Here is a 23,814-nt window from a genome sequence, read left to right as displayed (position 1 = left end):
GGGACGGTCCACATGTAGGCCTATCCTATGATCAACCAATCATTCAATCAAGTAATGTAATGTTAAGATCAATCAAGCATATTAAGATGCAAGAGAGAACTTTATTTACTGTTTGTCACATTCTATTCTATTCTATTCTATTCTATTCTATTCTATTCTATTCTATTCTATTCTATTCTATTCTATTCTATTCTCTATTCTATTCTATTCTATTCTATTCTATTCTATTTGGTCTTTTCAAGACTTTCATTATCAGTGATTGTCGAACCCATTTTGTCCGAATGAGCACCCAGGCTTAATGTGTGGACGCACATGTGCACTAACCACTACATCACAGCTTTGACTCATTTGTTCCTTAATATTTCATGTTTGTGCTCTGACATATAAGTTTGTGTGTCGGAAAGGCAGCATTAATAGTTTCCTCAATACATTTTTAATACATGCTGCATTAATGATTTCAACAGACATTTATATAGACCATCTTTTGCTTACACTGTGTTATATTGCATTGCAGAAACAGATCAATGTCGGGTTGTACATATAAATAAATAAGTGTGTGTGTGCGGAGAGGGTATTATATGAATGGAACTGATGTCGACAGTCCATCCAAGAATATTTGGGAGAGCATATGACAAGACCTGTTGTTCTGCTAAAACGATAACGTGTTTGCGAAAGACACGGTTCAAGTGTGAGAGTGAGATCTGCAGTCTTGGGCACAGAGCGGAGCATGGGAGCGCTGGATGTGTGGTCTATTTTTAGATTGGGGTCTAGACTCGCCCGCCCCTCTGAAAGAAAAGGCTGAGTGAATAAACGAGAAAGAGAGTTCATTGTGTGTATGTGTTGGAATATTTATATATTTATATGGAACGATGGAGAAAGAGTGGTTTGAAATGTAATTAGATAGAGATAGATAGAGCTAGAGGAAGAGCGAGAGACCCTTGCTCAGTGTTCTGGAGAGTTCTATAACATCAGTGCCACACAGATCTATTTACTGCATGTTGCTCTCCTCCTTCCTGTGCCTTTCCCATGCAGAATTAAACATGTTGTCGACTACAAACCGAAAGCCAAAATTAAAGGCCAGAGATATAGAATGAGAAAGAAAGAGAGAAAAAGAGGGAAAAAGAGAAAAAAAAGATCTTCTGGCCATGAAATATGAATGAGGCTTTAAAGATTGGGGCCAGTAGATGTATTTTTCATCCTCTCTCTGTACTATGTATATTTAATGGCAAATGACTCTCTTTGCAGCTCGTATGGGGCCTGTATACCCCGCCACACACACACCCCGCCTTTATGCATGGATACAGGGAGGCTCCTCGTCTCCTTCCTGTCACAGGTCACATTGCCCTGCTGGGACAGACAGGAGGTCAGTGCCCCCTTGTGTGTCAAGCTCTTCTCCAGCCCATGATTAAAGGCTGCAGAGCTGCCAAACCCCGACCACCCGCCCCTACTCCAGCTGTGGGAGACGGGTTTATGTGTGTGTTTGTGTGAATGTGTGCTTGTGTGTTTGTGTATCTCATTAAAGGAATGGCTGTTTTCAACCTAATGTATGTGTACCACATCTGTCATGCTATATATATATATATATATACATGTATGTATACATACTATATATACATATATATGTATAATATATATATATACATTTGTGCTGTAGCTTTTATCTGCACTTTTAAAAAAAACTTTATGGTACATTTTGGAGCTTGACAGAACTTGTTCTTTATAGGCTTTCATTGTATTTAAACGAGAAGACTGAAAAAAATATATATTTTTGGGTGAGTAAATTACAGAATTTGTATTTTTAGGTGAACTATCCCTTTAAATGTTTATGGGCCAGATTTACTAACAGCTTGTGCCAGCGTAAATCGTATTTTGCCATTAAAAAACTACTGTCAGGATTTACTAAAGACACGCAGTGAAAAATTAGCGCTGAAAAGGCGTAGACAGGGCTATTTTTGCGGCTGAAATTATCTCATATGCAGTTGTAGGAGTTTCCCTTTCAGACACAAAATTTATGGGAGGAAAGTATTTAAATGAATCACGCAACGCGATTTACTAAAAGCATGTCTTAAACCAGACGCTAATTTGCGCTGATCTTGGTAGATTGCGTTGGTCATTATGGAAATGATCTGACGGCTTCATCTGTGTTTGCGCGTCGTGAGTAGTATATCTGGCCCTAAATGTGTTATATGGTCAATACAGTGTGTTTCTATTATAAGTGTATACTTACTATAAACACATTTCCTATTTGTTTATGTGTGGAACAGAATTTGCCTATTCTGTGTAGTAATTGATAGTGTGCCACAGATGCAGTATTTTATGGTTCTTATGAACTGACTCTGCCCTTCTTTACAAATTTGAGCTGATATAGAAAACCCCTAAACACAATCTGTCACTTACTGTAATTCCTATTAAAACATTCACAGAACAAGAAGTCAAAAAGCCATAGTTCAAAAACCATGGGGCAGTATTAATGTAGCTGTAGAGATTTCCATTTTATTCATGGCTTCACATCAGTTACAATTAGAAGTATGGGTTGAACGAATACCAGTAGCATTACTGGAAGTATTTAATTCATTTTTGTATTATCTAGCAAACTGCAAGACAAAGAGAGGGGCAGATACACACAGCTTGAAGAAGCTGATATAGCCCGTATGAATGACTTGGAGAAATGGAGAGTGGGGGTGGGGAGGTTCATTTCAGGCTTGCTCCTTGGTTGGCACAAAAGCATGCCACGGCACGCTCAAACACACAGCATATGCGGTCCTGGCCTGATTCTCAGCATTAACACAACTTTTTTCAGGGTTGTGACAGCTAGACGTGTGGTGTGACCACGTTTTGATTCTGCAAGTGTGAATGAACAAGATTGTGTTGTTTCATTCGTATGTTTGTGGCTGAAGGAAATTGAGTCATGGGTAGAGGCTACTAAGGAAGCGAATGAGATATACCGTACCATTTGGGGTTGACAAGATTTTGAAAAGAAGTCAAGATTTTGCTCATAAAGGCTGCATTTATTTGATCAAAAATACAGTAAAAACAGAGATATTGTGAAATATTATTACAATTTAAAATAACAGTTTAAAAAAAAAAATATTCCTGTGATAGCAAAGCTGAATTATTAGCATCATTACTCCAGTCTTCAGTGTCACATGATCCTTCAGAAATCATTCTAATATTGGTACTTATCAATGCTAAAAAAAAGTTGTGCTACTTATTATTTTTGTGGAAACCGTGATCATTTATTTTCAGGATTCTTTGATGGATATATCCATCATCTTTACGGTCACTTTTGATCATAAAAGTATCAAAAGTGCTTGCTAATTGAAAGTATTCATTTCTTTAAAAAAAATGGAATTACAAATCTAACTGACCCTAAACTTTTAAATGGTAGTGTATGAGAGAGAGAGAGAGAGAGAGAGAGAGAGAGAGAGAGAGAGAGAGAAAGGGTTTGCCATACACAAACACTTAAAGTCACAATTCACCCTAAAATGAAACCCATTTTTAAGAGTGATGGAACAGTATGGAGTAGTAGAATTAGGGTGGAGAAATTGAATAGCTAAAAGGCAGAGACAACACCCAATATCAGTATGAGAGAGAGCAAGAGACAGAGCAAGAGGACAGAAGCCCAGAAATTAAGAAGGGAATGGGAGGGGGATGCTTAAATGCAATAAAGCAGAGCACTGAATGAAAATCTATACGGCGAGGCATTCATTAGCACTCGTTTGATTAATAGAGAAGATAAAGCAACACTCACACGCACATACGCTTTGAAACATCGAATGCAGCCACGCCCATGCAGACACAGAGCAATGATTCCAGATGTTTGCATAAACCTGCAGCTTTAGTCACAAGTCGAGAGAATTTGGACATGACAATGGTTTTCATCACAGCCTTATTACTGCTTAATAGCCACGGATGGAACATCACACTCACTCCATCCCGTCTCTCTCTCTCTCTCTCTCTCTCTGCCTGTCTTTCGCTCACTTTGTGATCACTCCATCTTGTTCATTCATCCAGTACTTGCTTGCATCAGTCCAGAGCTATGCAGATGAATTATTGATGAACGTACCTCTATGAGGGAGCCAAACAAATGGGGGAAGTGAGTGAGCGAGAGTGCGCTAAAAGTGAGATAGTTACCTCATGGACTTGTCACTTTCTCTTCGTTTCCCAATCAGGAACTATTCTGCACTAATCTGCAGAATTGTTTCTAAAAATTAATTTTTTTGGACAGTGTCACAATTTGCGTCACAGCTCTGGAGCCGCATGTGTGATGGATTTCAGCACCATCTGTGGTGGACAGTGCCAGAGCACTAGCACAGACCCGCAGGCTGTGTATAGCTCTCGTTGCACGCTTCCAGCACCGATGGCTGTGGACAGCACCTGCTCTTACATTTCAGAGCACACATTCTGGACAACTTCTGTAATCTGTACTGTTCAGTGCACCAAATAAAACACACCCAGAGCTGCATGATTTGAAGTTGGCCCCTAACCGGCTCAACTGAATACAGTGATTGCAGGCAGTTTGCTGCAAGTATAACAGGGCAAATGTTCATTTTGTAAAATGGCACATAAGTGACTCGCTAGTGAGAGGCTCAGGAACTTTGAAGCACTTTTGTTGGTTATTTAAAGATTGATGTGATCCAAGCTGCAACAAGTGGACAGGTGTGTGGACCAGAAACTTAAGCAGCTAATATAAGGAAAAGTTACATAGTTACTGACATGTGTATGTGTGTGTGTGTGTATATATATGTAAACTGAATATGAAATATTCAAACATAAATAAATCAGATTTAAACATATCAACTTTTTTTTTTTTTTTTTTTTAAGTGAAAAATGTCCTGGTTATAAAAACCTGATCTTCTGAAATAAGACGAGTACACTATTGTAATTATTTTAATAATCTATATGTGAATAATAATTATGTAATTATTCATCATTTGTGTTTTAGTGTATTGTTGTGGAAACAACGTATTCACAACATGAATTACACAGTTAATTTGTGCAATCACTTGTGCATTTTCTGCAAATGCACATTGTAAATGTTTATATATTGCATATATCCGATTACTCTCATTTGTATTGAATTTGTTTGGGTGAGTTCATTAATCCACTAGAAAAGCGCTTCATTTTACTGGTGTTACATTAGCTGATGCAGCTCAAACAGGTCAATCCCTGACATTTATTGTATTTGAATGCATTATTTGAAACAATCATATTCTTTCACAAATGTTCTTCTTAAAAACCTTATTAGTGCATTTTTAATATATTGTGCAGTGATTTTTCTTGTCATATATTTTTTTAACTAAACTCTTTAGTAATAACAAGCATTTTTGCCAGTAATTTTGTTGACGAGATTAACCACTGAAGTATCAGCAAATAGATTAAACAATGTGAACCCTTGAACTGTAGATTTACTGTGTTCCCATGTCACTGTTGTGTCCTTGAGCAAAGCACTTAACCCAGTGATGCTCCACAAGGGGCCGTCCTTACAGATAGTTGTTTGCTAATGGCAGATAACAGCATCTCTCATTTTTGATTTGTAACGATGTAATGTGTGAGAAATTCTAGATGTTAAATGCACACTTACATAATAAAGCTGAATGACAATGAACAATACTTCTATAGCATTTATTAATGTTAATGTTAATTTCAACATTTACTAAAACATTATTCAAATCAAAAGTTGTATTTGTTAACATTAGTTAATGCACGGTTAACTAACCTGACTGTATTTTTATTAACTAACATTAACAAAGATTAATAAATACTGCAACAAATGTACTGCTTTTTCTGTAATTTCATGTTAGTTAATGCATTAACTAATGTTAACAAATGAGACCTTATTGTAAAGTGTTACTCTTTCTATAAACAGAGCATAAACAAACATCTGGGTGGTGTAGGAGGGCTGGTTTAGGTGGTTGTTGCATTTTTGTCCTTGAATGTGATAGTTTGTCATGAAGGATACCATCATAATTGCACATCAAGAGTTGACAGTTGTGTGACCTTCAGCTGGGATGAAGAGAGACTGAGTGGGACAGCGTTAACTGGGGGTTAGAGGAGATTGGTTTCGATGAAGTTGAGCTAGAGTGGTCAGCGAGGTGCCAGAAAGGCATGCTGAGATCTTTGCTGAGATTGTAGACATGGAAGAGGAAATGAGATAGAAAGTGGAGTGTTGTCAGTCTGACGGCAGCATGAAATGGCATAGGATTCAGGGGTTCAATCAAGTGATCTGGTGTCATCATTCATGATGTACGATTATGTGGTTGAAAGGTTCCTGGGTTCAAATCCCAAGTGATTTTGCTCTTCAGAAAACTAAGTAGCAGGGCGTATTTGATTGCATTTGTTTTGTTATTTTATTGACTTGAGTAATTTGACCTGTACTTCATGTTGCTATCAATACAATGTCCTCCACCATTAACAGTTTGCATTTGATAAGACATTTTGACATCTGACATTTAAGAGTAAAATGGGATGGATAAGGTTTTCTTCCATCGCCTTATAATACATGAATATTATCAACTTTTGTGTTGGGGAAAGTTACTTTTAAAAGTAATGCATTACAATATTGCGTTACTCCCCCAAAAAGTAATTAATTGCGTTACCCAGTTACTTTTTATGAAAAGTAATGCGTTACATTACTTTTGCGTTACTTTTTCTCACCTGGGCTGGGCTTGCTGTTTTTTATTTATTTTTTAATAACAACAAAAAAAGTTATATTTTTGGCAAATGTTAAGGGCCTTTCACACCAAAAGTGAAATGAATAAGCCTCAGGATGAAGGAAATGCATATTTACGCCTGTACAGTAGAGGGCGCCGCTCAAACAAACTGGATTAAAGAACAATAGGAGACAGGAGAAGGAAGTTCAACACTCTTATTTCTAAATCTAATCTAAAGTAATTGCTTATTAGTATGGTTGAATTAGATCATTGAAGGTCAGCAGCAAAGATATTGGTTAATAAAGTGAGATTAAATATATAAAGTATATTTATGTAATTTAATATAGTTAATTATAAAAGTTTTGCGTAAAATTCTGAGATTGCATTTTACTGTTTTTATTTATGTTGAGGAATACTGAATGATTTCGTGCAAGTGAGATGAGTAAATGCATGTTCACATTTAGTCTTGAACTAAAATAACCATCATGTTGTTTACACAGCGCATACAAAATTGCCAAAATTGTTGCTGCATACCCCTCTGACACTGGGTAGTTGCGCCCCTGTTTACTGCAGTAAATCATACTGACATGTATCGAATTTTATTATATTATTAATAAAGACAATTGTATTAAAGGAGTGATGAATTTCACAAAAATATTAAGCAGCACAACTGTTTTCAACATTGATAATAATAAGAAACCTTTCTTAAGCTTATGATTTCTGAAGGATAATGTGACACTGAAGACTATAGTAATGATGTTGAAAATTCAGCTTTGCCATCACAGAAAAAAAATACATTTATAATATATTATAATTGAATACAGTCATTTTAAATTGCAATAATTTCACAATATTACTGTTTCCCCTGTATTTTTAATACAGTAAATGCAGCCTGGGGGAGCATTAGAGACTTCTTCTTTTAAAAACATTTCACAATCTTAGCAAACCCAAACTTTTGAACAGTATAATGTACTGCCAAACCAATAAAAATATGGCAGAAGATATTATGAAGGAGAGAGGAAAGAGCGGGTGGCTGCACATTGAGCAGCGAGAATTGTCTCATGTGAGTTGTTCTCAGAAGAGTCACAGGGGGTTCAGGCAGGCCGTAGGCTGTGTCACTATTGTGTGGGAATGAATGACTGAAGTTGCCTGTACAGTACTTTGTTCTTGACGCAGCACACAATGTTTTCTTCAAACGCTTTTTTCATGTTTGCTCTTGTTTTCATTTCTCTGTAGACGGTGCGTCATGGATTTCCCTATCAGCCCACAGCTCTGGCATTTGACCCGGTGCAGAAGATCCTTGCCATCGGCACTCGTTCCGGAGGAGTACGGCTGTATCCTTTTTTTCCCTCAGTGATCCAATGCTGTTTCCTCCACAGTGTAATTTCAAGACTTTGGGAGGGCTTTTGGGCTTTGGGATAGCTACTTTCTGAGGTAAGGTATAATGCTGTCATGTTTCCTTGCTTTAAAGACCTCCCTATGGCATAGAAGGGTGTAAGACCATTTGAGTGACTCCCAGAGGAATCGCCGCACAATGTCACAAATGCATTAATACTGAGAATGACTGACAGAAAAATTGAGAGAGACAGACAGACAGAGAGAGAGAGAGAGAGACACCCAGTTCCAACATAGTTGGATAAATAATGGCTAAACATGAGTATTGGCCACTAACAGAAACCTGCATTAGCTTAGTATTTTTGTTCTATAATTCTTTGGCAGCATTATTGAACAGGCCTGCGTGGATTCTGTGCCTGCAAAACTCCACAGAAAATGAATTATTGAGTGAAATCAGTGTTCTTGCCTTACCAGTAAGCCTACAGTAATGTTTTATTTTCAGAGATGTCTGATTCGATTTGCTGGGTAATTTCCCGTCTTTGGTCATTGTTTGCATTTACGTCATGTAAACAATATAAAAGGGCCAACTACTTTGCAAAAAGCAGTGCGCTTTCAGAAGCACATTAAAAAAAAAAGAAAAAAAAAAGGGTAAATTGCTCCAAACAGATGTTGACTGAGAGCCCAGACAATGTTCCTTTAAATATTGTGCCAAATCTGGTGATGCTTTAATCAATTAATAAGACTTTAAGGGCGTGTTCACACTTAGTGTTTGCTTCAATTAAAACAAACTCTGATGCGATTGCTCTGCTAGTGCGGTTCACTTGAATAAGCGTGAACATTTCTATCCAAACCCTGGTGCGCACCAGACTGCCAAAAAGATGGGTCTCAGTCCACTTCCAAACAAACTCTGGTGCTGTTCGAATGAAATATGAACGAAGCACAGACCAAAAACATAAAAAATAAATTAATAAATGCTTTTTTTTTATCTTTAGGTTTGGTCTTAAAAATTACAGTGTGAATGCTTAGGGAACCTGGACTAAATGTATAATTTGTACCTAGAGAACTAAACTACAACTACTAAGACTCAGTTTTGCTACATTTTTCCACATTTAAATCCATTCCACATAATTCTGCAGTTTCCATGTCGGAATTATTCAATACAGATATAATGAATTGTAACTTCGCCAAAGAGAAAGAGCTCACAATTTAGAAGAGAATTTAGAAGTGTGGTTTGTGAAATTTATGAATAAATTAATCACGTTCCTTTAACCCGATCCTAGCACTTGTACAGCTCAAGTGTCTGAAGTGTTTTATGATTTGGAAACATTGCCTGCAAAAAAATCAACTTAAAATGTTTTAGTTTGTCCTTAAAGGAGAACTCCGGTCAGTTATAACATTGAGCTCATTTTTTTGTAAATTTGGAGTGCTGTCAGTACAGAGAACAACGACAAAAATCGGTGTTGCCTACACCATGTTATCCTCTTTTTAAAATTTGCACCCTGTTGACTTCAATGGGGCAAGTTTTAAACCTGCTTTTAGCCTCTTAACATCCTTGATGTGTCATTACAAGTGCACAGCCATGTTAGATGATTCCTTCAGAGTGAACACGGTGAATCTGACTGCAGTAGATGTGAAAGATATGAATAAAAATTAAGTTAATTCGGCCAGCGCTCATACCTGTATTTATTTCCTGTTTTCGGTCGAAGTCCACAGTAGTCGATTGTCGAGTTCTCCACTGTTGCTTAGTTACCTATGATCACGCGCGTGAACTCGACAATCGACTACTGTGGACTTCGACCGAAAACAGGAAATAAATACAGGTATGAGCGCTGGCCGAATTAACTTCATTTTTATTCATATCTTTCACATCTACTGCAGTCAGATTCACCGTGTTCACTCTGAAGGAATCACTCACATTGGCTGTGCACTTGTAATGACACATCAAGGATGTTAAGAGGCTAAAAGCAGGTTTAAAACTTGCCCCATTGAAGTCAACAGGGTGCAAATTTTAAAAAGAGGATAACATGGTGTAGGCAACACCGATTTTTTCGTTGTTCTCTGTACTGACAGCACTCCAAATTTACAAAAAAATGAGCTCAATGTTAAAATTGACCGGAGTTCTCCTTTAATGATGATGCTATTTATTTGGTTGAACACAGAGGTTTGCTTGTGATATTGAGAAACCAAAGTCTGTGTGCAGAGAGTCAGACTAAGCAGGAAGTAGAGAGAAGAAATGCCCAGGAATTATGTGGCAGACAGATGAAAGGAGGGAGGGAAGGAGAGATAGTGAGCCATTTTTGCATCATAGTGAATTAGCTTTGTGCTAATTATGGACCTGTCATTACCGTAGATAACTATAGGACTGTGTTACTTAACTGTGAAAAGCATGACTCTCCCTGTCTCTCTCTCAATCTGTCTCTTACTTTTTTTCGGATACTTTTTCTTCTACTGTTTGTGTATTTCTGTCTGCCCTTTTATCCGCATGTATCACATGCTAATGAGACATGAAAGGAAGGGGCTTTGACTCTGTTGGGAGCCATTTCTGTGTCAGCTGAAGGTTTTGGCATGGACTATTGTGTAAAGTCACTGTGTGCACAGATTTTAGATCATCATTGTATTCTGTTGCATGACATCCACTGCAAGGACCTTTGATACCTATATAATATACTTATACTACTTTTTAGAAGTTTGGGGTCAGTAATATATCTATATATATCTATATATAACAATCTTTCATCCTGTACACATCATAATATACTACGGCTTACTGATTGTGTTTGTTTCCGATTAAGTTTGCATTTCGTTCATCTTCCTTTCTCATTCCTCACTTTTTCTCTTTATCTTTTCCTGGGCAGAATGGTACTGTATATTTAGTTCTTGTTCAGAGCTCTGTATTGATTGAAAGCAGCCAAAGTTAAACATTCACACTGCACTATTGATTATCAACCTCTCTGTGCACTCACTGCATACACTGTCTGCAAATCATTTTTATAGGGGAATACTCAACGTGTGCATGGATGAGTTTGCATTTGTGCTCGTTTTAGAAAGATTTGTAAATATATTAAAATAGCACCTCTCTTTATAGCTTAGGAAAGAAAGACGTGGCAGGTGTAAAACATACGCTATTATATGTACTGTGTATAAAAATAGGCACCATGCTGATGTAAGCAAGGAGCACATTATACTGACAGGTTTTATTGATGTGTGTGTGTGTGTGTGTGTGTTTTGATGCAGATCTTGGCAGGATGGCAGTATGCAGGGCTGAGATTGGTGTGGCATTCACTTTACTGCAGTCAGCTAACTGCATAAGCCCCATGAATGAAGACAAATAATCTATCTCATACCAATCCAGTAAAGTCATTCTGAACTTGTGGAAAAGAAGCAATTTTACAGAACCAAACACAGATGAAAAACCCGTATTAAGATTCTGTTTTGACAAAATACATTAAAAATTTACTTTGCAAGTGAATGTGACCCCTGAACTACAGTAAGAAATCCTGACAGAATTAATCGTCACGTTGATGTAACAGTCTTAACAGATTATGCTAGCTACTTGTGTGTGTCTGTAAGTATATGCAGTGGTGTAGGTTTTGTTTGAACATTGTTTTAGACAAACAGCAACAAGTTATTTCCAAATTCTTCAATAATGGCACAATTATGAAATGGTACACAATATTAATTTTTAGATTAACTAGTTTGTGAGTAGGAGAAACACCATGCTTATTTTCAATGCCATTTAGAAAAATTGAGAACTGGATTGAGTTTGTAAACGGTTTTTAAATGCAAAATGGTAAAAAGTGTAAAAGTTTGGGGTCGTTCTCTAATGCTCACCAAGGCTGCATTTATTTGTTCAAAAATACAGTAAAAACTGTAAAATTGTGAAATTGTAGTATATTAATACAATTTAAAATGACTGTTTTCCATTTTAATATAATTGAAATGTTGGCAAAGCTGAATTTTTAGCATCGTTACTCTAGTCTTCAGTGTCACATGATCATTGAGAAATCATTCTGATATGCTGATTGGATGCTCAAGACTGATTGGATGCTCTTTTTTTTAACCAATGTTGAAAACAGTTGTGCTTTATTGTTGTGGAAACCGTGATAATTTTTTCTTAGGATTCCTTGATGAATAGAAAGTGAAACAGCATTTATTTGAAATCTAATTTTTGGTATATACTAATTATATGTATTAAATTTGTGTAAAATTCATTTAAAAAAAAAAATGGACATAAAATATAATACTCGCTTTTTCTGAGCTCTATTGCGCTTCTTTTTGAATTGGTTTCTCAAATCCAAATCCAGACATTTTATAGAGAAATAAATGCCATTGTCATTTTCGATAAATAGATGTCTTTCTGTTTCCTTATTAAAAAAAAACAACAACTTTCATTTACATGTAACACCAAATACAGTAGTTATAATAATCACCTCAGATGCAGGGTGTTTCACATACTAGCACAGGCAAGCATCATTGTTTGTTACCACGACAATGACATACGCTTTTGCATTCCACACTACTACTTGTGTGTATTGAAAAGGAGCCAAGATCTCCAGAAAAGCTTGCCGGCTAGCACATAGTTGATATAATATACATCTGTTTGTGAATGTAAAAGGTCTGCAAAATTTCAAAGATCAAAGTGCATGACAAATAAAGTTATTGTCTTCCAAAAGAAAGAACTGTTTTCTAAACTGACTGAAACGAGTTGTCAGTAATTTCGGGTCTTGATCCTGCTGAAATCTAAGTAGGTTTGTAACAAATTTGCACATAACCTGCCTATGCTCTTCATTCGCTGCCCGCAAATAATGTCGACCACTTAGAAACGCCCTGCTCAAGTCGTGCTTGCGCTGGTGGTTCAAATTGATCAACTATTTCTTCTAATGTTTCATTATCGACTCAGACTCGAATTGATGCTGTAAAACCAATGCCATCGTTTCTGTTCATATCAGAGTAGCTGTGGACTACAACAAACGGCTGGTAGGGACTACAACAAGCTTCTTCCCGGGTTGGTGACAACACAAACCCTAAAATTTACATAAACCCCGGGAACACGCAACAAAGGGGGCCATGTTGGGCTGCTTTAGAGATAAGGAAGAGTTGTTGTCGCTGTTTTTTACACCCAGGAAAAAAGTTTGTCCTAAAGCTAACAAACTTAGAGAGGTTAAAATTAATTTTTAACACTGTTCCTGAACATTATAACCTCAACGTTTGTCTGTGTGCTGCACATTTTGCAGGCTATATGCACAAAAGCTTCTCCTAAAAGACTTAGCCATTCCCATTTTGTCAGGACAATCTGTTGTTTATGGATCACTACATTTTTTTGTAGTTGGGTTTTCTATTAACAGTTCCAATTATAAGCTTTATGTAGTTGCTATGATAGATGTAAACGAAGGGCAAAGCTTTGTCTCCGCTCACCTGCTAACTAACATTACAGTACTGATGTAGTGTTTACTTTAGCTTTTGTAAGCTCTTGCTTTTGTAAGGCTGTTCTCTGCCCATTAGGAAAATGATTCATGATTTTGTGATCCATTACTGTTTGTATTACCATAGTTTTCTGACAAATTTGATTAAAGGTCCCGTATTATGCCCCTTTTCACAAGATGTAAAATAAGTCTCTGATGTCCCCAGAGTGTGTATGTGAAGTTTCAGCTCAAAATACCCAACAGATCATTTTTTACAGCATGTTTAAATTGTCATTTTTTGGGGCTCAGAAAAACGCACTGTTTTAGTGTGTGCCCTTTAAATGCAAATAAGCTGCTGCTGGACGACCCAGGGGGCGGAGCTTCATGAGCTTGCGCTCAGTCTCTCAGGACAATCTCATCTCACGGAATGATGATAATATCAGAAACTCTCAGTAACGGTGTTCATTTCGAGTCGGACAATAATGCCTACAGAGTCAGAGTGCTGTATAGAGATGGAACAGGTATAGTTTAGTAGTTTAATTACGGTTATTATAACGTATTTGTCATCTGCTTGTATGTATCCATTATTTATTAATAGCCTACAAGTCTGCTGTTTCGGACCAGGTCCGAATGATGATCAAACATATACTGATGAGTTTAATAAAGTTTATTGTACATCACACAAAAGATGAAGCGTCAGTTTTACTTCAGAAAATCACCGTAAGAGCTGAGTAAACACAGTAAGTTATAAGAAGTGCGCAAGTACATAAACGAATTCCGGTAGAGTTGAGGGAGCATTCCTGTGGGTGGAGGTTAGTCAAAAAACTGTTCTACTGACGTCATTAAAGAAGGAAGTAGAGGGATGTAGTCCAAACGGGCCGTTCGATGTAGGCGACTTCTGCTAAATAAAATATCTCGCTTGGCATTGAACTTTAAACTTTATAATTTTACAGATATTTATACTCTAACAACAACATTACACACTAACTAAAGTTTGAAACATGGGATCACGAAGAACGGGACCTTTAAATGGTGGATAACATCATATCTATAAGAAATTACAAAAAAAAAAACATACCACTCTGAAATGTCCTGTGAAATCCATGCTTGCAAAGTCCGTGCTTGAAATCCGTTCAGCACTATCCTCTTGTTCGTTAACATTGTCAGGGTCTGAATCAGGCTCGAAATGGTTTGAAATTGACGCCATCTTTAATATTTACACCTGAGTAGAGCATATGGTTATGAAGGGGCGTGACATTTCTCGAACACGTGCTAAGCGCTGCACACTGGTCCAGCTAACCAATCACAGCACATTTCATATTTCAGAAGGAGGGGCTTCATCGAAAACGACGTGTTCAACCAGACTGGGGAGAGAGGAGCTGTAATAATGTAAATTATGCGTTTTTGAACAATCAAGCCTGAAAACATATTCTAGTACACTCCAAAAACAAAATCAAGACTTTGTAAAAGGGTATAAAAGGACCCCTTTAAAATAGCATATTTAACATCTCTAGTTCATGCATCATCTGCATGACTCATGAGTTCACTAACAGCAACCCTGTAGCGGTCAGTTCTATTTCACTGGCATTGCATGCTAACTTCTTTTCAATTGTTATAAAATTGGACAGGTGCATTGAGGGGCGACAGTTGGCTTCCTTCCAAACATCGTCCTTTGACGCACAATGTATGCGTCATTCATCTTTTGTGTTTTTGTTAGGATCTGCTCTGTGACACCGGTGCACTGTGAGATGTTTTTTGTGTGATGTAGTCCTTATCGTAGCAGGAAGTGAAGAGAGGATTACTGTCCAATAGGAGACTGGTAATAGAATTCACTACCCGTGTGTGTGCACATACGTATGTTCAAAAACAAAATAATTCAATTCGATGTGCATTTCTCTGAGAGTTTGTAAGATTGTATGTGTGTGAACAGGTAATAGGATTCTCCTCTGTGATAAGCTATCGATTCTCATCAAAGCAGACTAGTGGAAATAGAGAGAGAGGAATTGGGAGTGATGATGAATTTAGGTGAGATAGCAAAACACAGGCGGGTGGAGTCATGTAACCTTCTGCATCATTTTTTTCCCTTTTTCTGTTCCATTTTTATTGGAGAGGGGAGAGCGAGGGTGTGAAAGAGCAGGAACTGTTTTCATTATCAGTCAGGGCACGTTTAGAGTTCACCGCAGCCTCTGTCCAGTTAATGTCGGAATGATGCGCGAAACACACACATGCACTCACACGCTCATCCAAACACATCTAACGCAGAGTCACAGAAACATGCACAAACACCAAGGCAATGACAGATGCCTTGTGCGTGTGGTCAGAGTGACAGTGAATAATGCTGAGATCTTAGCGCTGATGCTGATAGTTAGCACACTGCTGCCATCTTTCCTGCTGACAATATGTCACCCTTTTTTACAGGCTCTCTTCATATTTATAACATCTTTGCTCCAGTTCTCTCATGCAGTTTTTTTTTTTTTTTGCAGTTACACTCTGATGCATTGGATTTTAACATTGGATTTTTTTGTTTCCTATTAATCAAATGCCTTATTAAGCTAGCAAATGGTATACAAAATTAGCTTTCTCAAAAAAAAAAAGTTACTTCACATAGCCTTCACCATACCTAGAGATTGGCATGGTTTTATTTCAGTTAGCCTAATAGCTGGTTTGATTTGCATTGAGAGATGATCTTATGGAAAGTACTCCATGCCAATCTCTAGGTATGGTGAAGGCTATGTGATGATGTGGGGCTATTTTAATTCCAAAGGCCAAGGGAACTTTATCAGGATGCATAGTATCCTGGATCCATGAAGTAACTGGCCTTTAAAAATAAAAATCTGCCTGCATCTATGGGAATTTAACATAGGGGTGTCCAGACTTATGCACCCTGTATTTTAAGGAAGAACATTTATTTATTTACGATACATTATTCATTCACAAAGAAAATTGGTGTCCTTAAAGGTTTATTCCTCTTTTTAGTCAACTTTAGCATGGGTGTCTAAACTTATGAATAGCATATTAAAATAAAAAGTTGTAATAATATTTCACAATATTTCTGTATTTGACTATTTTGATCAAACAAATGTCGCCTTGGTGAGCATAAGAGACCAACCACAAACTTTTGAATGGTATGTAACCGGTTTCGGTCCTGAATGTCACAAAGATTCTTGGCCAGAAAAAGCTGATCTGTGGACTAGGCTTTATGTTTATGAATGAAACCCTAACGTACAATGGCATTGTCTCAAATGGGGCACTTGATATGTATTTGCAGTTCTATGTCACCTGTGCACGAGAGTCAACTTAAAGTTTTTTTTTTAAGATGTTTTGTCAGCTGAACAATTACTTTGTTAAACTACAGTAAAATCTATTGAGGACATTGTACTTCTACCCTTCACAGCCTCGTTTTCATTCCTGTCAAACATTAAACATGATGTTACCTTCACTAAGGTCTATAGGTGGTTAAAAAGATGCAAGGAAGAGAACACCAATCTTAATTTAGTTTGCAAATATTACAGTGATGTCACTGACATCATTAATATTCATCCTGTTAGCAAATCTCTGTGTTGTGGAAAACGTTGCCAAGCCATATGCCCACGATTACACACACTCAGACTGTAGCGAGGGATCCTTGCAGATAACCTAATTACATTTGATTTAAACTGAGTTATAGTGAACATCGCTAATTAAATTAATGAGCATTTTATGGCTGCAGCAAGATGCAAGACATACACACACCTACTGTACACACAGATTTTTTTTTATTTTAATTTTGACATGGCATATGTACTTTACACTGACTTCTGTTGTTTTTTCTATTTTCTACCCCTGACCTTAATAGAAACCTTTCTGCAATTTTACATTTTCATTAAAACATCATTTAGTATGTTTATTAAGTTGTTTCCTCAAGGGACCGTTGGCTTTTCCACACAGTGAAGGTTATTTCAGTTTTTACTGTCCATCTGGGAACATTTGGCCCACAATGTAAGCAAATCCTGACCCACACACATTTTTTTTTGTATATAGTTGTGGGCATTTTTCTTCTAGTTGTGAATATAGGAAAAGGTTATAGAGATATTCAAAGCAGCGGACAAAAAAGGTCAATCATGTGTGATTAACGTGTGTGTTTGAGGGCTTTCATTCTTTACTTAATTAAAATAATATTTAGATTATGTTTGTGTGTCCTTGAGGCTTCTGTCCTTTCAGGCTTCAGTTAACCAGCATACAAATTGCTTCGGTGTATTATGTGTTGTGTGCTTATGTTTATGCGCATTTCTGGGTGTGTATGTGTGTGCTATGTTGAATTTTTCTCTTGATGTGCATGTAATGCATGTGAACTGCCTTCTTGACCTGTCTCAGTTTGACAGAGTGGTGAAGTTTTGACAGATGTTGATTGGCTGATTATTATATGGATGGAGGGAGCACGGGGGTGGGTTGGCGTCGAAGCAAGGATGGAGAAGAGAGATAAATGGTGTTATTCGGTCATTGTGCAGAAATGATTGCAATTAGAGTGACTGAAAGAAAGGCCTATGGGCTTAATGAGTATGGAGGTGGAGAGGTTGAAGAGCAGATCAAATAAGTGGAGGAAAAAATAACTGATTGACTGACTAACTGGCACACGAGCACATGCACACACACTCAACTCTCAAGTGTATTCACGCTGTGGCTAACATTCCTGCACTCTTACAAATAGAATAAAAGCTTCTTCAGTGGTTCATTGTAGCACCTTAGGTTCAGCTGAGAACTTCTAGATCTTCTGATCAAGAAATATTTTGTACTGTATTGATTCTCATTCAGGGTACCTCAGAAAACTTCAGAGGAGGCCTCAAGATAACTTAAAATGAAAAGAAAATATATCGATTAATATATTGTTGTTAATAATGAATATTAGTATTAAAACAATCTAACTTAATTTAAATGCTAAAAAACATTTAATCAAAATTTAAATGACTGATCACTGACACAACCGTTTTAATTGTGGTTAATTAACCTATATTTACACTCCCAGTTTCTGTTATTATACTATTATAGTTTATATATTACAGGTATACAGTACTGTGCAAAAGTCTTAGGCATGTTAATGCCCCCCCCCCACTTAAAGGCAAAAAAAGGTTTTATGTCAGTTATTTATATCTTTTTCTGTAGTGTGTCAGTAGGAAATATCCTACTGACACACTACAGCAAAAGATATAAATAACTGCCAGGATGATCTGATCTCACCATCATCGAGTCCGTCTGTGATTACATGAAGAAACTGAAAAAACTGAGACAAACTAAATCCAGAAGAACTGCGGGAACGTCTCCAAGATGCTTGAAGAAACCTATCAGCAAAGCTACAGTACTGTGAAAAGTACTGGTACTTGTGTTAAAATGCTGTAAAGTGAGAATTCTTTCAAAAATAAAATCATAAATTGAATTTATTTATGATTTAACTTCTATTAACGAATTCAAATCAATATTTGGTGTAACGACCCTTTGCGTTTAAAACGGCTTTTGTCCAGGTACACTTTGCTTTGCAGGAAGGTTTCTTCAAGCATCTTGGAGACGTTCCCGCAGTTCTTCTGGATTTAGTTTGTCTCAGTTTTTTCTGTTTCTTCATGTAATCACAGACGGACTCGATGATGGTGAGATCAGATTATACCGGCTGTTGTCAGACTCCTTGTGCATACACAAATCTCACTGGATTATTGCAATTAATGGCAAAAATAATGTTTGGAAATGTAAACTGATATTTCCTACTGGCACACTACAGCAAAAGATATAAATAACTGACTTAAAACCATTTTTTGGGGGGGTGGGGGGATATTAACATGCCTAAGACTTTTGCACAGTACTGTAGTTATGATAATATTATATAGGGGCTTTCAAATATTGTTTTGGACAGTTTTCGGGGCTTTGAGTCAAAAAGGTTGACAACCACTGGTATATGGTTATAATAGTGACCGACCAGTAGCCTATATATACTGGCATATTTGGCTTTTTTTATTTATTGCATCAGCTGATAAGTGTTGGAAGCTGGACTGCTATTTTGACACAAAAATAAATCTGACTTTATTATTTTTCACAAATTTTCAAAATAACAATTACAAATTAATTTAGTAAATATTGCAGCAATGTTTAAGTGCAGGTCTTTAAATTAAATTAGTGATAATATATTGACTTTATATCAACCATAGAGTGATGCAGGTATGACGTACATTTGTAGGCCGAAACGTGGAAGCGAGTTAGCATTTTAGCACGCCCGGTTCCATCGTCCCAAAGTCAATGTTTTTTTTTAAAAAGGGTTTTTTGTTAAATGGGTGAAATAAGGTCTGTGGTGAACACAAGCTCAAGATACTTTCAAGGTTTATGCTACAACATAAAATACATCAGTATTACCCAATTAGTGTTTTTTTAAGCTGTTATGTGTCTTGAAAAAGGCGGTTGCTAACGAGGCTGTCGGAGACATTAAACGTCATCACGCCGAACAGATAAGTTCAGTCCCCTTTTACAGCCTCTTTATGCTTAAAGTTGTGCTCTTATAAACTTCCCTAACTCAAACTTTCTGGGAAAATGTTTTTAGATAAAAACTGAAAGAGTTGTCGGAAGCTTAGTGGTGGCACCGTGGTGTTGTTTGTTTATAGTCTACCTTTTTTTCTTCTGGCGAAATTCATAAAAGTTGTGTTCATCTGTGAAAATGATCTTGATGGACAAAACGTGTAAGTATCATATACTTTTGTTAATTACAGAGCTTGTTTTTTAGCGATAATCCAAAAACCTATGGAGAAATCCTATTGGGTTTTTGTAGAGGAAACCAGTGTGATGCTAACTGCCGGTTGGCCTTCAAAGTGATGTCATACCTGCACCACTCTTTTGGCCACCCTGCTCTCTAAGATTTCGGCATCGGCAATTGAAAAAAAACTCATATTGGTCATCCACTAGTTCTTGAGGGGACTATATGGTTCTTTGGAGTTTAAAATTTTCTTGATGTATATTATTGGTTTAATGGTCCAGTGTAAAGTCCAATGTATTGGTTTCAAGCACCAGCACATAGATGGTTTACTGAAGAACTACAGCATAAAAAGCTCAATAAAGCTTCAAAAGGTTCTCATAAGGTGCGGTTAAACTGTAAAACCCTATATGGTTGGTATACCTTTGTATATAGTGTAAGAGTCGTATGAACCTCTATTATGAAACTTTTATGATGTAAGTCAGAAAAAGTAAATGATGGGGGTTAATGAGGGTGAACATGCGAAACATTCTGTCCACACAGATACAAATATGGCCCCATGAGATTCAGGGACACAGATCAAATCTCACACAGACACACGTGGGCCTGTGCTCAATCGATATCCTCAGAAGTCAAGGCCTCCCTGATTGCCTTTCAGGTGTTCCAGATGAATGCAGGAATAGATAGAGCAAGAGAAAGAGAAGACGTGTGTACAGAATGTTATTAAGACCAAGAAGAATGATTTGTGTTCTCCAGCACTAAACTTTTGAAAAATATTTGAGAAAAAAGGATAACTAGAATATTTGAGAGATACAAATAGAGAGGAGGGAGATGGAATAAAGAGAAAGAGATGGATGGATGAATGAGCAGGACTGATTTGATGGGCCCCTGGACTGTCTGTGTGTGAACATTTAATCTCCCTGTATATCAGGAATGCTGCATTAAAGGTATAGTTAACCCCAAAATAAGTGAGACAGCAATCAGTATTTTTAAAGCAATAATTCAATGGACTAACAGACCTAGATTATATGACTGTAGCATTTAAACATTCATTTTACTACAAATGGCCTCGGCGTTGTACATATTACGTTGTAACTGTCTGCTTTTGTTGTATGGAAATTAACAGTTTTATGTTTCCTGAAAGAAAGTAAGTCATTCAGATCTCGAACAAGAGGTTTAGGAAATGACTAAATGTTCATTTTCGTCGTGTTCTATCACAATTACTTTGAATCATATTCGAGAACCATATAGCGCACATACAGAATGCACGCATACACAAACACATATGCTTTTACCTGAAAGAAAATGCTGATTTCTGTCATATGCATTTTCCATTCCCATAGCAGCAGAGCAGCAGGTGGTTATTTTATCTAAAATGAGGGTTGCTGCGAAAAAAAAGAAAAAAAAAAACTCTAGCACTGGGCTATTATCCATTGTCCTTTTTCCCCATTTCATTTTTTTTTGCAATCAGTTCTCTGTTCTTCTATTATCGTCATCATTGTAATTAGTTATTGCCCTTGAACGAGGGACATCATTTAAATATGCTTGGCCTTTTAGATAATGTTAGATTTTGATTCCTGAACTGATTAGAGTGGAAAGAGTGCTTGTGAAAGATTGATAGATGTGTTCTGTTGGGAATTGTGACATGACTTTCATTCCACAAAGTTTCACTAGCAGCCAGCAGACAAAGCGAGATTGAGGAAAACAAACAGACAGAAAAAGAGAGAGAAACTAACTTTTACAATTATTGCCACATTTAGTCTTAGTTACATTATTTTGAGTTAATAAAAAATACTTTTCTAATGTGTTACATTTGTTAATTTTGTAGATTATTTTATTAACTTGTTTGCAATTAGATTATGTTGTTTCTGCTGTTATAAAATGTGATGATTCAGATGTTTAAACATACAGCGTAGAATTTATGCATGCCATTTGGAAAAAATAATGAACGTTTCACCATGTTGTTCACAAAAAAACAGACGGTCTTGATCCAAACTCACCCTATTAGTTAAGCCAGATGTTGACATGTCAGAGCTCTCAAACAATCTAAGAAATTCTTTTGAAATGCCACAGAGCCACAGTGTTTACACTCTTCTGGAAGTCAACTTTGATAGGTCCTGGTTGTCTCTGCTTGTATTGCTGAGGTAAAATAAATATTGGAATGTCAGAGAAAATTACACACTTAACCTGTAAGTAACAGTAGTGCACACCATCATCATATTCTGTATTAACACTATTCTTGAATGTTGCGGTGTGTTTTTCTGACCGTATTGACTGTTTCGCCTCTTTCTGTTTGAACCGAAGTGAATGAAGTACATTCCTTGAAGCTGTAGCTTCACAATCTCCTGATAGCTTTACATAAGACACATCTCTTACATTTAGAACACAGGTCAGCGTGTGTATGCGTGTGTGTTGGAGTGTGGGCGTACGAGTGTGTTTAAATCAAGATTATTCATCAGCCCACATTGTGACTCACCACTTGTCATCCGACCAGCTCATGTTCCACAAAGAGAGAGAGCGAGAGAGTAGATCCCAGATCCTCTTTTAGTATGTGTGTGTGTGTGTGTGTGTGTGTTTTGGCTTACTGCAGTGGTTCTCAACTGGTTTTGCTTCCAGCTCCTGATTTTACACTGGACATCATCATATTTGTCTTTGTTGAGTTGTGATCCTTAATTTAATGTCGTCTGTAGTTTCTATCATTTTCCTTTATGGTTTTTGAGGATGAGGGAATGCCATGCAAAATTTTGCCATCTGCCCAGTTTAGCTTAAGTTCATTTAATTTGTGACGAACAAACTGAATGAACTGTTCATGAACATCTTGTTCCCACAGTTCCTTTAATTCTATTACAAACTAGATGCATTTTCCATTCCTTTTTTCGTGAACTAGATGCCTTGTTCGTTCAGTTCATTCACAAACAAAAATACCTTGTCCATTGAGTTTGTTCACGAATGAGATGTCTTGTTTGTTTAGTTTGTTCATGATAAGATGTCTTATAGAAAAAATTCTGACTACATGAAAGCATCCGAGTACGATATGTTCAAAAGCACTGAATTAGCTTTAAATTATTTTGAATTTCCATTAAAGGTGCTCTAAGCGATGTCACGCGTTTTTTAGGCTGAAACATTTTTTGTCACATACAGCAAACATCTCCTCACTATCCGCTGGCTGCCTGTCCCCTGAACACACTGTAAAAAAACGCGGTCTCTGTAGACAGCCCAGGCTCCACAAATGGCAACAAACTCGGCCAGCCTGGACCACGAAACATAACAAACAGTGTTCCAGCCGACAAGAATGATTTGGGGGTGGGGGTTGGGGGGTTAGTGCACGTGCACATGAAGGGGGGTGTGGGGAGTGGAGGAGAGAGAAGCATGAAGACGGAAGTTAGCTAGAGGAGAGATGTCCTAGACAACGACAACGACTAACGTTAGAATTATATTCTCTTGAATTTTGATATGGCCGACACACGACCAAAGAGACAACGTTCCGATGAACAAATAGCAAAGAAAAGGGAAAAGGAGAAGGAATGCGCGAAGTTCCAAATTTACATCGGGGGAGGGGACGGGATGAGGAGGGGGGAGGGTCGAGCTAGCCTCCGTTTTGTCTGACAATACTTCGAACGTCAACAAGAAGTGACGTCACCCAACATCGCTTAGAGCACCTTTAATGAACCCAAAACGCTTCAGCTTTTGACATGTTGACGTATATATTATGATTCAAATC

General features: G+C 37.2%; 1 protein-coding gene across 12 annotated transcripts in view; it reads left to right on the top strand.

The window, feature by feature from the left end:
* The window catches only part of stxbp5l (syntaxin binding protein 5L), a 144,815-nt gene that overhangs the window by 12,028 nt on the left and 108,973 nt on the right, over positions 1 to 23,814 (top strand). For all 12 annotated transcript variants that reach the window (XM_084123108.1, XM_084123116.1, XM_084123114.1 and 9 more), the window contains exon 2: positions 7,890 to 7,987. In XM_084123108.1, the coding sequence (XP_083979234.1) occupies positions 7,890 to 7,987 (98 nt within the window). The remainder of the gene's footprint in view (positions 1 to 7,889; positions 7,988 to 23,814) is intronic.

The sequence above is a fragment of the Abramis brama genome (genome assembly GCF_963993115.1).
Source record: "Abramis brama genome assembly, chromosome: 8".
In the NCBI taxonomy this organism is placed as follows: Eukaryota; Metazoa; Chordata; class Actinopteri; order Cypriniformes; family Leuciscidae; genus Abramis; species Abramis brama.
This window is presented reverse-complemented; position numbering and strand designations above follow the sequence as displayed.